This window comes from Coregonus clupeaformis, chromosome 18 (assembly GCF_020615455.1).
Source record: "Coregonus clupeaformis isolate EN_2021a chromosome 18, ASM2061545v1, whole genome shotgun sequence".
Taxonomy (NCBI): Eukaryota; Metazoa; Chordata; class Actinopteri; order Salmoniformes; family Salmonidae; genus Coregonus; species Coregonus clupeaformis.
Window position 1 is genome coordinate 28,694,997 of NC_059209.1, and position 13,622 is coordinate 28,708,618.

General features: G+C 48.1%; 1 protein-coding gene across 1 annotated transcript in view; it reads left to right on the forward strand.

Moving 5' to 3' along the window:
- The window catches only part of LOC121530667 (electrogenic sodium bicarbonate cotransporter 4-like), a 67,653-nt gene that overhangs the window by 25,037 nt on the left and 28,994 nt on the right, over nucleotides 1-13,622 (forward strand). Inside the window, exons 9-17 of the mRNA XM_045226836.1 lie at nucleotides 2,123-2,280; nucleotides 3,261-3,348; nucleotides 3,885-4,039; nucleotides 4,234-4,362; nucleotides 7,032-7,206; nucleotides 7,925-8,058; nucleotides 10,839-11,019; nucleotides 11,134-11,224; nucleotides 11,906-11,943. Coding sequence (XP_045082771.1) covers nucleotides 2,123-2,280; nucleotides 3,261-3,348; nucleotides 3,885-4,039; nucleotides 4,234-4,362; nucleotides 7,032-7,206; nucleotides 7,925-8,058; nucleotides 10,839-11,019; nucleotides 11,134-11,224; nucleotides 11,906-11,943 — 1,149 coding nt within the window. The remainder of the gene's footprint in view (nucleotides 1-2,122; nucleotides 2,281-3,260; nucleotides 3,349-3,884; nucleotides 4,040-4,233; nucleotides 4,363-7,031; nucleotides 7,207-7,924; nucleotides 8,059-10,838; nucleotides 11,020-11,133; nucleotides 11,225-11,905; nucleotides 11,944-13,622) is intronic.

The following is a 13,622-nucleotide window of genomic DNA, read 5'->3' on the forward strand; positions in this document are numbered from 1 at the left end:
AATCCAGGTGAAAGCCACGATCCCTTATTGATGTTACTTGTTAAATCCACTTCAATCAGTGTAGATGAAGGGAAGGAGACAGGTTAAAGAAGGATTTTCATGCCTTCAGACAATTGAGACCTGGATTGTGTATGTGTGCCATTCAGAGGGTGTATGGGCAAGACAAAAGATTTAAGTGTCTTTGAACAGGGTATGGTAGTAGGTGCCAGGCGCACCGGTTTGTGTCAAGAACCGCAATGCTGCTGGGTTTTTCACTCTCAACAGTTTCCCGTGTGTATCAAGAATAGTCCACCACCCAAAGGACATCCAGCCAATTTGACACATCTGTGGGAAGCATTGGAGTCAACATGGGCCAGCATCCCTGTGGAACGCTTTCGACACCTTGAAGAGTCCATGCCCGGATGAATTGAGGCTCTTCTGAGGGCAAAAGAGGGGGGTGCAATTCAATATTAGGAAGGTGTTCCTAATGTTTGCTATACTGAGTGTATATGTGTGTTTATGCATGCCATATACTGTATTAAATATCAGTTTAACCGGTAATCTAATGTTACCTTCTGTACATATGCTGTAGAGCAGGGTTTCCCAAACTCAGTCCTGGGGCCCCCCTGGGTGCACGTTTTGGTTTTTGCCCTAGCACTACACAGCTGATTCAAATAACCAACTCATCATCAAACTTTGATTATTTGAATCAGTTGTGTAGTGCTAGGGCAAAAAACTAATTGTGCACCCAGGGGGGGCCCCAGGACCAAGTTTGGGAAACCCTGCTGTAGAGGATTTGTATTGCAGTTGTATTTCATTGTTGCCATGGGAGCCCGATGGGAACCAGTGTTGTTAATTAAATCTTGGATTGTGTTTGTTTTAGTGTTGGTGTCACAGAGCTGTCTGGGGAGCAGGCGGGCTCACAATTCAGTGTTGTCTAAGGATGATTTAACAGTAGCATTTAAACCCAGTGAGAAATACAGCCCCTCCGTGAACACAGGAGACTTCCATTGTAAGAAGGGTTGTAATGCTGTGAATGATGGAGGATGGGTCAGGTGTATTGTGCTGAGCATTGGGTTGAAACAGTTGCCTCTTTGCCAAGTTTATGCCCAAATAATTGTCTTGAGATAATGTGCTGGACAAATATGCCATGTTTAACTCAGTAGACATGTCAATGAATAAATCTCTGGGTACTTGACTGTTCCTGCATCTGTTTGGCTAGCGTAAAGCAGAACCAGGCTGGCTTCCAGGCTATCCCAATCTTCGTAAACTGCCATCACTGATTAGTCTATGGTTGAGTGGTTTTTACTTAACGTAGTCGTAGGGGCATGTTTGAATACACAGTAGGTCACGTGCCAGTTTGCTAGTGATAGCCTAGTTAGGGTGTGTGTGTCGTGTGTGTTGCTGGCAATGTCCTCGATAGCTGAGCTGAGCTAGCCCGTGACTGTGCTAGGTTTGTCTGGGTCAGTATTGAGCTGCCATTGGGAAAACGTGCTTCTCTGTGTCTCATCCTCGTGCCTCTGCTGCCTCACATGTAGAGACTGGGATTGGCATTGGGATTGTACATTCATATCGGGTGTGATCGTTAGTATCTCATTTGCAGCCCACCTTTGCATGCGATAGGTCAATTCAGGTTATAAGGCCACATTTCTTTCACACAGTCAAGCCCCAGGCTCCATTGGATTTAGTATTTTTTTTTTTCATTCACTAGAATTGCTTTAAATGTTATGCTCAGAGACTAGTTTATTTTATCCAGCAAAAACATATGCTGCCAGAACAGCAGTGCGGTGAAATGGAATGATGTTCTTCAAACAGATCAGTGAGTGGATAGATGAAAGCCCAAAGGCATTGTTAGAACACAATGACAACGTCATGCAGGAGAAAACTATTATATGCACATATTTAATGTTTTCACTGTCAGAATTTAATAATTTATTAGTGTCATATTGCAATATTTATGTACGTATATGAAAAAAATACTTCAAACTTGAACTTGAAAATATGATGACATTTCATCTAAAAATGTTCTTGTCAGTTATGCTGACAAGAAATCCAGTGTCCAATACCATAGATGCCCTGATGTATCAACTCTCTCTGACTCTGTGCTTTTTACCCCTCCCTCCCTCCTTCCCTCCCTCCATAGCTAAGGAATAAGTTCATGAAAAAGATCCCTAGAGATGCTGAGGCGTCTAATGTTCTGGTGGGTGAAGTGGACTTCCTGGATAAGCCCTTTGTAGCCTTTGTCCGCCTGGCCCAGGCCACCACTCTGGGAGGACTGACAGAGGTTCCTGTGCCCACCAGGTAATGAGTTGCCTGCCTGTCTGTCTGTTGTCTGTTTGCTTGTCTGTCTGCCTGCCTGCCTGCCTGCCTGCATGCCTGCCTGACTGACTGTTTGTCTGTCTGTCTACCTGCCTGCCTGACTGTTTGTCTGTCTGTCTGTCTGTCTGTCTGTCTGTCTGTTTGCCTGTCTGTCTGCCTGTCTGCCTGTCTATCTGTCTGCCTGACACATATTACCAGGGTCGGCTCTAGTGTCCAGACACATATTACCAGGGTCGGCTCTAGCGTCCAGACACATATTACCAGGGTCGGCTCTAGTGTCCAGTCACATATTACCAGGGTCGGCTCTAGCGTCCAGACACATATTACCAGGGTCGGCTCTAGTGTCCAGACACATATTACCAAGGTCGGCTCTAGCGTCCAGACACATATTACCAGGGTCGGCTCTAGCGTCCAGTCACATATTACCAGGGTCGGCTCTAGCGTCCAGTCACATATTACCAGGGTCGGCTCTAGCGTCCAGACATATTACCAGGGTCGGCTCTAGCGTCCAGACACATATTACCAGGGTCGGCTCTAGCGTCCAGACACATATTACCAGGGTCGGCTCTAGCGTCCAGACACATATTACCAGGGTCGGCTCTAGCGTCCAGACACATATTACCAGGGTCGGCTCTAGCGTCCAGACACATATTACCAGGGTCGGCTCTAGCGTCCAGACACATATTACCAGGGTCGGCTCTAGCGTCCAGACACATATTACCAGGGTCGGCTCTAGCGTCCAGACACATATTACCAGGGTCAGCTCGGCTCTTTTACCCGCTACTCTTTTCTGTCTATCGTTCTAGCTGTCTGTCTGTCTGTCTGTCTGTCTGTCTGACTGTCTGTCTGTCTGTATGTCTCTTTCTCTCTGTTCTTTGTATCTGTTCTTATGCCCTTGCAGGCACATATTATTACATTTTGTGAGCCATTGTTGAGCTGTCTTTTTCCCCACACTACCACAGATTCCTGTTTATTCTGTTGGGGCCCACAGGAAAAGCCAAGTCCTATAATCAGATCGGTCGAGCCATAGCTACCCTAATGGTGGATGACGTAAGTGTCTGTCAATGTTTCTTCTTTTCATGAATACAGATGACATTACAGATGACATGGAAATACAGGCTTGATGGTCTGTTAACTTGAGTCAGCCAGAACTCCACATAGTGATAATGAGGCCTCCATGGCTTTCTGTTGGTACCAGTCAGCCTCTCGTTAGCTAAATATCATGGACATAAATGTTTTATGTTATACAGGCAACAGCCTGTTGTTTCCCATAATAGACTGGCAGGTGTTTTGAACAGAGTCCCACCACGGTCATAAATTAAGAATAGTTCCCTGGGTATGCATCCCATTACTTCATGAGGAGACAGGTCAGGACCTTGTATCAGATACTGCAGTGCATAGTAATAACTCTCTCACCCTGTTCTCTCGCTCTCTCTCTCTCTCTCTCTCTCTCTCTCTCTCTCTCTCTCTCTCTCCCTCTCTCTCTCTCTCTCTCTCTCTCTCTCTCTCTCTCTCTCTCTCTCTCTCTCTCTCTCTCTCTCTCTCTCTCTCTCTCTCTCTCTCTCTGTCTCGCATTCTCTCCCTAGCTATTCAGTGATGTGGCGTACAAGGCTAGAGATCGAGAAGATCTGATTGCAGGTATAGATGAGTTCCTGGATGAGGTGATCGTGCTGCCGCCTGGAGAGTGGGACCCCAAAATACGTATCGAGCCCCCTAAAAAAGTGACCTCGGCTGACAAGAGGTTGGACTCTAGTCATTTCCCCATACTTAATAATAATACATTGTATTTTTTGATAGCGCTTTTCTAAAACCCAAAGACACTTGAATTTTCAAGAGTCAACTCTGAGACCCAGTTGTGGCGGTCCAGTCTGTCATCATCACTTCCTATACCTCTCTTCTCCACCGGTGTGTACTTCCTGTTTCCTGTGTGTACAGGAAGTCAGTGTTCTCTCTGAATGAGCTGGGTCAGCCGAACGGTACGGCGGGAGGAGGTGGAGGCCTCGCTGAGGATGAGGAGATGCCAGTGGCTCACGAACTGGGAGAGGAGCTGGCACACACTGGGAGGTAGGCTACTGTGTGGGAATGTATGTTAGGAGACTAGGAAGTATGATAACGTGAGAGAAACTGGGTCTGAACTGGGATAAGAGAGGAAGACTACTGAATGAATTGAGATGTGAGGTAGAGTACTAGAGTGGAACTGGAACCTTTAGCTGGCCTTTACACAGAGCTGGGTTGCTGGGACAACCTATTAGTATTCAAGGGACATTGCATCTAAATGTGCTTTAAAATGTCCTGTCTCTTGTTAATTCACATTTGGAACATTCACTCACTCAGGAGTGATGAATAAAGTGACTGGTCAGGCGGTCAGGATAGCCAAGATAATCGCCTCTCCTTTTCTCATCGGCCCGATATTATTGTATTAAATCATCAGTGGTTCAGTTGGCCCATCCTGTCACACCGTGAAACGACAGACATACTGAAACGAAGTGACTCAGTGATGCATTAAATAGATGATAATACGTTTTAAACAGAGCGTGTGCGGCATCATAACCAGAGTGTTTGTGTCAGTGACAAGCACTTTGTAACAATTGTGGATATAAATCGGGCTTTATAAATATATTTGATTGATTGTCTGTGTCTGTGGCAGGTTCTGTGGTTACCAGTTTGTCGGTTTTTGTGTCTGTGGCAGATTCTGCATCATAACCAGTGTTTGTGTCTGTGGCAGGTTCTGCGTCATAACCAGAGTGTTTGTGTCTGTGTTAGGTTCTGTGGTAACCAGAGTGTTTGTGTCTGTGGCAGGTTCTGTGGTAACCAGAGTGTTTGTGTCTGTGGCAGGTTCTGTGGTAACCAGAGTGTTTGTGTCTGCGCCTGTGGCTGGTTCTGTGGTAACATGAGTGTTTGTGTCTGTGGCAGGTTCTGCGTCATAACCAGAGTGTTTGTGTCTGTGGCTGGTTCTGTGGTAACCAGAGTGTTTGTGTCTGTGCCTGTGGCAGGTTCAGTGGTAACCAGAGTGTTTGTGTCTGTGGCTGGTTCTGTGGTAACCAGAGTGTTTGTGTCTGCGCCTGTGGCTGGTTCTGTGGTAACCAGAGTGGTTGTGTCTGTTGCAGTTTCTGCATCATAACCAGAGTGTTTGTGTCTGTGGCAGGTTCTGTGGTAACCAGAGTGTTTGTGTCTGTGTCTGTGTTAGGTTATGTGGTAACCAGTGTGTTTGTGTCTGTGCCTGTGGCTGGTTCAGTGGTAACCAGAGTGTTTGTGTCTGTGGCAGGTTCTGCGTCATAACCAGAGTGTTTGTGTCTGTGGCTGGTTCTGTGGTAACCAGAGTGTTTGTGTCTGTGTCTGTGGCAGGTTCAGTGGTAACCAGAGTGTTTGTGTCTGTGTCTGTGTCTGGTTATGTGGTAACCAGTGTGTTTGTGTCTGTGCCTGTGGCTGGTTCAGTGGTAACCAGGGTGTTTGTGTCTGTGGCAGGTTCTGCGTCATAACCAGAGTGTTTGTGTCTGTGGCTGGTTCTGTGGTAACCAGAGTGTTTGTGTCTGTGTCTGTGGCAGGTTCAGTGGTAACCAGAGTGTTTGTGTCTGTGTCTGTGTTAGGTTATGTGGTAACCAGTGTGTTTGTGTCTGTGCCTGTGTTAGGTTATGTGGTAACCAGTGTGTTTGTGTCTGTGCCTGTGGCTGGTTCAGTGGTAACCAGAGTGTTTGTGTCTGTGGCAGGTTCTGTGGTAACCAGAGTGTTTGTGTCTGTGGCAGGTTCTGTGGTAACCAGCGTGTTTGTGTCTGTGGCAGGTTCTGTGGTAACCAGAGTGTTTGTGTCTGTGGCAGGTTCTGCATCATAACCAGAGTATTTGTGTCTGTGCCTGTGGCAGGTTCAGTGGTAACCAGAGTGTTTGTGTCTGTGGCAGGTTCTGCGTCATAACCAGAGTGTTTGTGTCTGTGTCTGTGGCTGGTTCTGTGGTAACCAGAGTGTTTGTGTCTGTAGCAGGTTCAATGGTAACCAGAGTGTTTGTGTCTGTGGCAGGTTCTGTGGTAACAAGAGTGTTTGTGTGCGTGCCTGTGGCTGGTTCTGTGGTAACCATAGTGTTGGTGTCTGTGCCTGTGGCAGGTTCAGTGGTAACCAGAGTGTTTGTGTCTGTGGCTGGTTCTGTGGTAACCAGAGTGTTTGTGTCTGTGCCTGTGGCAGGTTCAGTGGTAACCAGAGTGTTTGTGTCTGTAGCAGGTTCAATGGTAACCAGAGTGTTTGTGTCTGTGGCAGGTTCTGTGGTAACAAGAGTGTTTGTGTGCGTGCCTGTGGCTGGTTCTGTGGTAACCATAGTGTTGGTGTCTGTGCCTGTGGCAGGTTCAGTGGTAACCAGAGTGTTTGTGTCTGTGGCTGGTTCTGTGGTAACCAGAGTGTTTGTGTCTGTGCCTGTGGCAGGTTCAGTGGTAACCAGAGTGTTTGTGTCTGTGCTTGTGGTTGGTTCTGTGGTAACCAGAGTGTTTGTGTCTGTGGCAGGTTCTGTGGTAACCAGTGTGTCTGTGTCTGTGTCTGTGGCAGGTTCTGTGGTAACCAGTGTGTCTGTGTCTGTGCGTGTGGCAGGTTCTGTGGTAACCAGAGTGTTTGTGTCTGTGCGTGTGGCAGGTTCTGTGGTAACCAGAGTGTTTGTGTCTGTGCGTGTAGCAGGTTCTGTGGTAACCAGTGTGTCTGTTTCTTTGTCTGTGTCTGTGGTAAGTTCTGCATCATAACCAGAGTGTCTATGGCAGGTTCTGTGGAGGTCTGTTCCTTGACATCAAGAGAAAAATGCCCTGGTTGCTTAGTGACTTCTACGAGGGCTTTCACATCCAGTCTATCTCTGCTGTGCTGTTCATCTACCTGGGCTGCATCACCAATGCCATCACCTTCGGAGGCCTGCTGGGGGACGCCACAGACAACTACCAGGTTGGGCTGATTTAGCCTGAAATCCAGAACTGTTTTGTGTTACCATTCCACCCGTTGTACTCCGTGTCATATGCCAATATGTTTGGCATATCACAAAGTACAATGAGTGGAATGTTAGCACAAACAGACTGGTACCCAGGTTAGGGCTGATAACCCTCCAATTAATCCATATTTAGTTAATTTACTCTGATTCAAATCCAAATTTTCTGAGTTGATGATTTCCAAATGAGACAAAAAAATGATGGTAGCTAACTTACTCTAGCAGGTGCTATATGTACACTACCAGTCAAAAGTTTGGACACACCTACTCATTCAAGGGTGTTTCTTTATTTGTACTATTCTTTACGTTGTAGAATAATAGTGAAGACATCAAAACTATGAAATAACACATATGGAATCATGTAGTAACCAAACAAGTGTTAAACAAATCAAAATAAATTTTATATTTTAGATTCTTTATTGGCACATGAAACATATATTTACATTGTCAAAGCAAGTGAAATAGATAATAAACAAAAGTGAAATAATCAATAAAAAATGAACAGTAAACATTACACTCACATCAACATAAATATGGGTTGCCTATGTCTCTCTCTCTCTCTCTCTGTCTCTCTCTCTCTATCTCTATCTCTCTCTCTTTCTTTGTCTCTCTCTCTCTCTCGCTCTCTCACACACTACCCTCTCCCCCACCTGCCCTCTCTCGCTCTCTCTGTTTCAGGGTGTGATGGAGAGTTTCCTGGGCACAGCGTTGTCAGGAACAGTATTCTGTCTGTTTAGTGGCCAGCCCCTCATCATCCTCAGCTCTACTGGACCCATCCTCATCTTTGAGAAACTGCTCTTTGAATTCAGCAAGTGAGCGAGCTCAACCCCACCCCAGTTCACAATCAGACACTGTAGTGTTGTCACGATCGCTTACAGACGGGACGGACCAAGGCGCAGCGTGATATGCATACATGTTTATTAAATATTACACACAACGACAAAATAACAAACAAAACGAAACGTGAAGTCCAAGGCAGCACAACACAACATACCTTACACGGAACAAGATCCCACAACCCACTAGTGCCAATAGGCTGCCTAAGTATTGTCCCCAATCAGAGACAATGAGCGACAGCTGCCTCTGATTGGGAACCACACCGGCCAACATAGATCTAGACATACATAGAAATACACAACATAGAAACTACACACCCTGACTCAACAGATACGAGTCCCCTGAGTCAGGGCGTGACAGTACCCCCCCCCCCCCAAAGGTGCGGACTCCGACCGCGCAACATAAACATAACAGGGTAGGGGCCGGGTGGGCATTCCGCCTCGGAGGCGGATCCGGCTCAGGGCGTGACGACCTCTCACTCTTCGCCTCCCTGTTGCGCCCCTGGTCTGGTCTAGACCTCGGCGCGTTGCTTCCCCTCTCCTTCCTCCCACTATACTCCAAGCCCTGTCTGGACCCTGGTGTGGGAGACCCCGAACCTGGAGAGGGGCTGACGTCTGGGTCTGGACTGGAGCCGCTGACCGGAGCTGGACCGGGCACCGGTGGAGCGGACTGCTCAGACTCCGGACTGGAGCCGCTGACCGGAGCTGGACTAGGCACCGGTGGAGCGGACTGCTCTGGCTCCGGAGTGGAGCCGCTGACCGGATCTGGACTAGACCCCGGTGGAGCGGACTGCTCTGGCTCCGGAGTGGAGCAGCTGACCGGAGCTGGATCAGGCACCGGTGGAGCGGACTGCTCTGGCTCCGGAGTGGAGCCGCTGACCGGATCTGGACTGGACCCCGGTGGAGCGGACTGCTCTGGCTCCAGAGTGGAGCAGCTGACCGGAGCTGAACTTGGCACCGGTGGAGCGAACTGCTCTGGCTCCGGAGTGGAGCCGCTGACCGGATCTGGACTAGACCCCGGTGGAGCGGACTGCTCTTTCTCCGGAGTGGAGCAGCTGACCGGAGCTGGATCTGGCACCGGTGGAGCGGACTGCTCTGGCTCCGGAGTGGAGCCGCTGACCGGATCTGGACTAGACCCCGGTGGAGCGGACTGCTCTGGCTCCGGAGTGGAGCCGCTGACCGGAGCTGGATCAAGCACCGGTGGAGCGGACTGCTCTGGCTCCGGAGTGGAGCAGCTGACCGGAGCTGGATCAGGCACCGGTGGAGCGGATTGCTCTGGCTCCGGAGTGGAGCCGCTGACCGGATCTGGACTGGACCCCGGTGGAGCGGACTGCTCTGGCGCCGGAGTGGAGCAGCTGACCGGTGCCGAACCAGGCACTGGTGGAACAGGCACGGGCCGTGCCGGGCTGGACACACGCACCACTTGCTTGGTGCGAGGGGCAGGAACAGGCCGGGCCGGGCTGGCGACGTGCAACACTGGCTTGGTGCGAGGGGCAGGAACAGGCCGGGCCGGGCTGGCGACGCGCACCACTGGCTTGGTGCGAGGAGCAGGAACGGGCCGGAACGGACTGCGAAGGCGGACTGGAGGTCTGGAGCGGAGAGCTGGCACAACCCGTCCTGGCTGGCTGCCCACTTTCGCACTATACGTGCGGGGCGCTGGCACAGGACGCACTGGGCTGTGCACGCGCACTGGCGATACAGCTCGTAGAACTGGCGCAGGATACGCGGGACCGAGGAGGCGTACTGGAGACCAGGAGCGTTGAGCCGGCACACCCCGTCCTGGCTGGATGCCCATCTTCGCACGGCACGTGCGTGGTGCAAGCACAGGACGTACAGGACTGTGCCGGCGCACTGGCGACACAGTACGTAGCTCCGCATGACATGGAGCTTGCCCAGTCATACGCCTTCTCGCGTGAGTACGGGGAATTGGCTCTGCTCTAACCCTAGGCTCCGCCAACCACCCTCTTAGCCCCCCCACATTTTTTTATTGAGGCTGTCTCTCGGGCTTCTTCCTCGACCGGCTTCCTCTGTGCTGCCGTTGCTCCTCTCCTGCCTGGGCATCTACCTTTGCCCATGGCCCTTTCCCCACAAATATCTCCTCCCATGACCACCATTTGCCCACCTGTGACATGGCAATTCGCTCTTCCTGGGCACGCTGCTTGGTCCTCGTTTGGTGGGATCTTCTGTCACGTTCGTTCATGAACGAGAAGGACCAAGGCGCAGCGTGATATGCGTACATGTTTATTAAATATTAAACACAACGACAAAATAACAAACAAAACTAAACCTGAAGTCCAAGGCAGCACAACACAACATACCTTACACGGAACAAGATCCCACAACCCACTAGTGCCAATAGGCTGCCTAAGTATGGTCCCCAATCAGAGACAACGAGCGACAGCTGCCTCTGATTGGGAACCACACCGGCCAACATAGATCTAGACATACTAGAACTACAACATTGAAATACACAACATAGAAACTACACACCCTGACTCAACATATACGAGTCCCCTGAGTCAGGGCGTGACAAGTGTATATGTAGTATTTCAATACATATGGTTCCTCCTCTTGATTTGAATGAGAATTCAAACAACACGCACATCAGACATTTATATGAATGGCACAATGTTGAGATAAGATTTGATGTGTCATATTGGAGAGTGTGTGTCCATTCCATCTTCATAAAAAGACTGTTCTGCCTTCCACGTTCTGCCCTGTATCCATAATTCCATGTACATGTTCTTATTTCTAAGGAACAATGGTATAGACTACATGGAGCTGCGTCTGTGGATCGGGATCCACTCCTGTATCCAGTGCTTCCTCCTGGTCGCCACGGATGCCAGCTACATCATCAAGTACATGACCCGCTTCACAGAGGAGGGCTTCTCCAGTCTAATATCCTTCATCTTCATCTCTGACGCCATCAAGAAGATGGTGGGTCTCACACACGCACGCGGGAACGCACACACACGCACGCAGGCGAGTACACATGCACGCATGCAGGCACACACACACACACTTAACTGTTGATATAATGTGTTGCTACAGATGGGCTCCTTCAAATACTACCCCATCAACACCGACTTCAAGCCCGACTACGTCACCGCCTACAAGTGCGAGTGCCTGGCCCCAGACCCCAGTGAGTCCATCCTTGGCTGTATAGAATATCATTGCAGTGCAGAGTCCCCAGCAGAGGATATAGGGGTTGTTATAGGGTTGAAGAGGATTGTGATGGGGTTATCAGGACCTAGTAACCTGGGTAACAGTCTGTTTATGGAATTGTCATGCCAAACATCTCAAACGTTTAACAGAAGTAGAAGTAGAAATAGAAATAGCACAAACAAATGTGGGTATAAACAGGACCTGGCTACTGCTAAGGGATTTGGGGACACCAAGAATATAAGTATGGTTTGGTAATATAAGGATGTATAATACCTTTATGCCTGTCTGGAGACGTTCATTGCATTGCGAAATCTTATATTGCGAACGTTACGAGAGTTGACTGAAGATACTTGACTACTGTAACTGATTTGTCTCACGTTTGTTTTTGCTGCACACACAAATGGCTGCTGTCTGATGCAAGTGAGTAACACTTCCTGTGTATGCATGAGCTTCAACTAGCTGTTCTTTCTCTTTGTTTAAAGTCTCAAAGTCTACCTGTTGAAATCTTATTTTATTTTGTATTTCTCTTGTCCCCTGACTCTGCCCTCACCTCGTTTTCCCTCTCTGCACCTCAATTTCTCCTTCATTACCCTCCTCTCTCTGTCTGTCTCCCTTCTTCTAACTTAAACAGTGGCTTCAATGATCTTCAATGGTTTAGTGCCAGTGCCAACTGATAACACCTCTAGTCTCTTTGGAGTAAGTGGTTGTTTTCATTCTATTTCTATTTTGTCATGTCTTTTTATGGAGATGTTAGAACTGGTGTTATGTTGTAAACACAACACACCATGCTGAATACCCTAAGGGCATCTCAATATTTCATTTTTTGACACAACAGACTTCCTAGTTGTTGTTTGTTTGAACTCAAATGTCAATGATACTACGGAAAAAGCAGGAATATGACACTGAGCCAAGTGGGAACAATTTGTTTAAAGAGTCTGACATACAGCGGCTTGCGAAAGTATTCACCCCCCTTGGCATTTTTCCGATTTTGTTGCCTTACAACCTGGAATTAAAATTGATTTTTGGGGGGTTTGTATCATTTGATTTACACAACATGCCTACCACTTTGAAGATGCAAAATATTTTTGATTGTAAAACAAACAAGAAATAAGACAAAAAACAGAAAACTTGAGCGTGCATAACTATTCACCCCCCCCCCCAAGTCAATACTTTGAAGAGCCACCTTTTGCAGCAATTACAGCTGCAAATCTCTTGGGGTAAGTCTCTATAAGCTTGGCACATCTAGCCACTGGGATTTTTGCCCATTCTTCAAGGCAAAACTACTCCAGCTCCTTCAAGTTGGATGGGTTCCGCTGGTGTACAGCAATCTTTAAGTCATACCACAGATTCTCAATTGGATTGAGGTCTGGGCTTTGACTAGGCCATTCAAAGACATTTAAATGTTTCCCCTTAAACCACTCGAGTGTCGCTTTAGCAGTATGCTTAGGGTCATTGTCCTGCTGGAAGGTGAACCTCCGTCCCAGTCTCAAATCTCTGGAAGACTGAAACAGGTTTCCCTCAAGAATTTCCCTGTATTTAGCGCAATCCATCATTCCTTCAATTCTGACCAGTTTCCCAGTCCCTGCCGATGAAAAACATCCCCACAGCATGATGCTGCCACCACCATGCTTCACTGTGGGGATGGTGTTCTCGGGGTGATGGCAGGTGTTGGTTTTCATCTGACCAGAGTACCTTCTTCCATATGTTTGGGGAGTCTCCCACATGCCTTTTGGCGAACACCAAACGTGTTTGCTTATTTTTTTCTTTAAACAATGGCTTTTTTCTGGCCACTCTTCCGTAAAGCCCAGCTCTGTGGAGTGTACGGCTTAAAGTGGTCCTATGGACAGATACTCCAATCTCCGCTGTGGAGCTTTGCAGCTCCTTCAGGGTTATCTTTGGTCTCTTTGTTGCCTCTCTGATTAATGCCCTCCTTGCCTGGTCCATGAGTTTTGGTGGGCGGCCCTCTCTTGGCATGTTTGTTGTGGTGCCATATTCTTTCAATTTTTTAATAATGGATTTAATGGTGCTCCATGGGATGTTCAAAGTTTCTGATATTTTTTTATAACCCAACCCTGATCTCTACTTCTCCACAACTTTGCCCCTGACTGTTTAGAGAGCTCATTGGTCTTCATGGTACTGCTTGCTTGGTGGTGCCCCTTGCTTAGTGGTGTTGCAGACTCTGGGGCCTTTCAGAACAGGTGTATACAGATCATGTGACACTTAGATTGCACACAGGTGGACTTTATTTAACTAATTATGTGACTTCTGAAGGTATTTGGTTGCACCAGATCTTATTTAGGGGCTTCATAGCAAAAGGGGTGAATACATATGCACGCACCACTTTTCCCTTATTGATTTTTTTGAAATAAGTAATT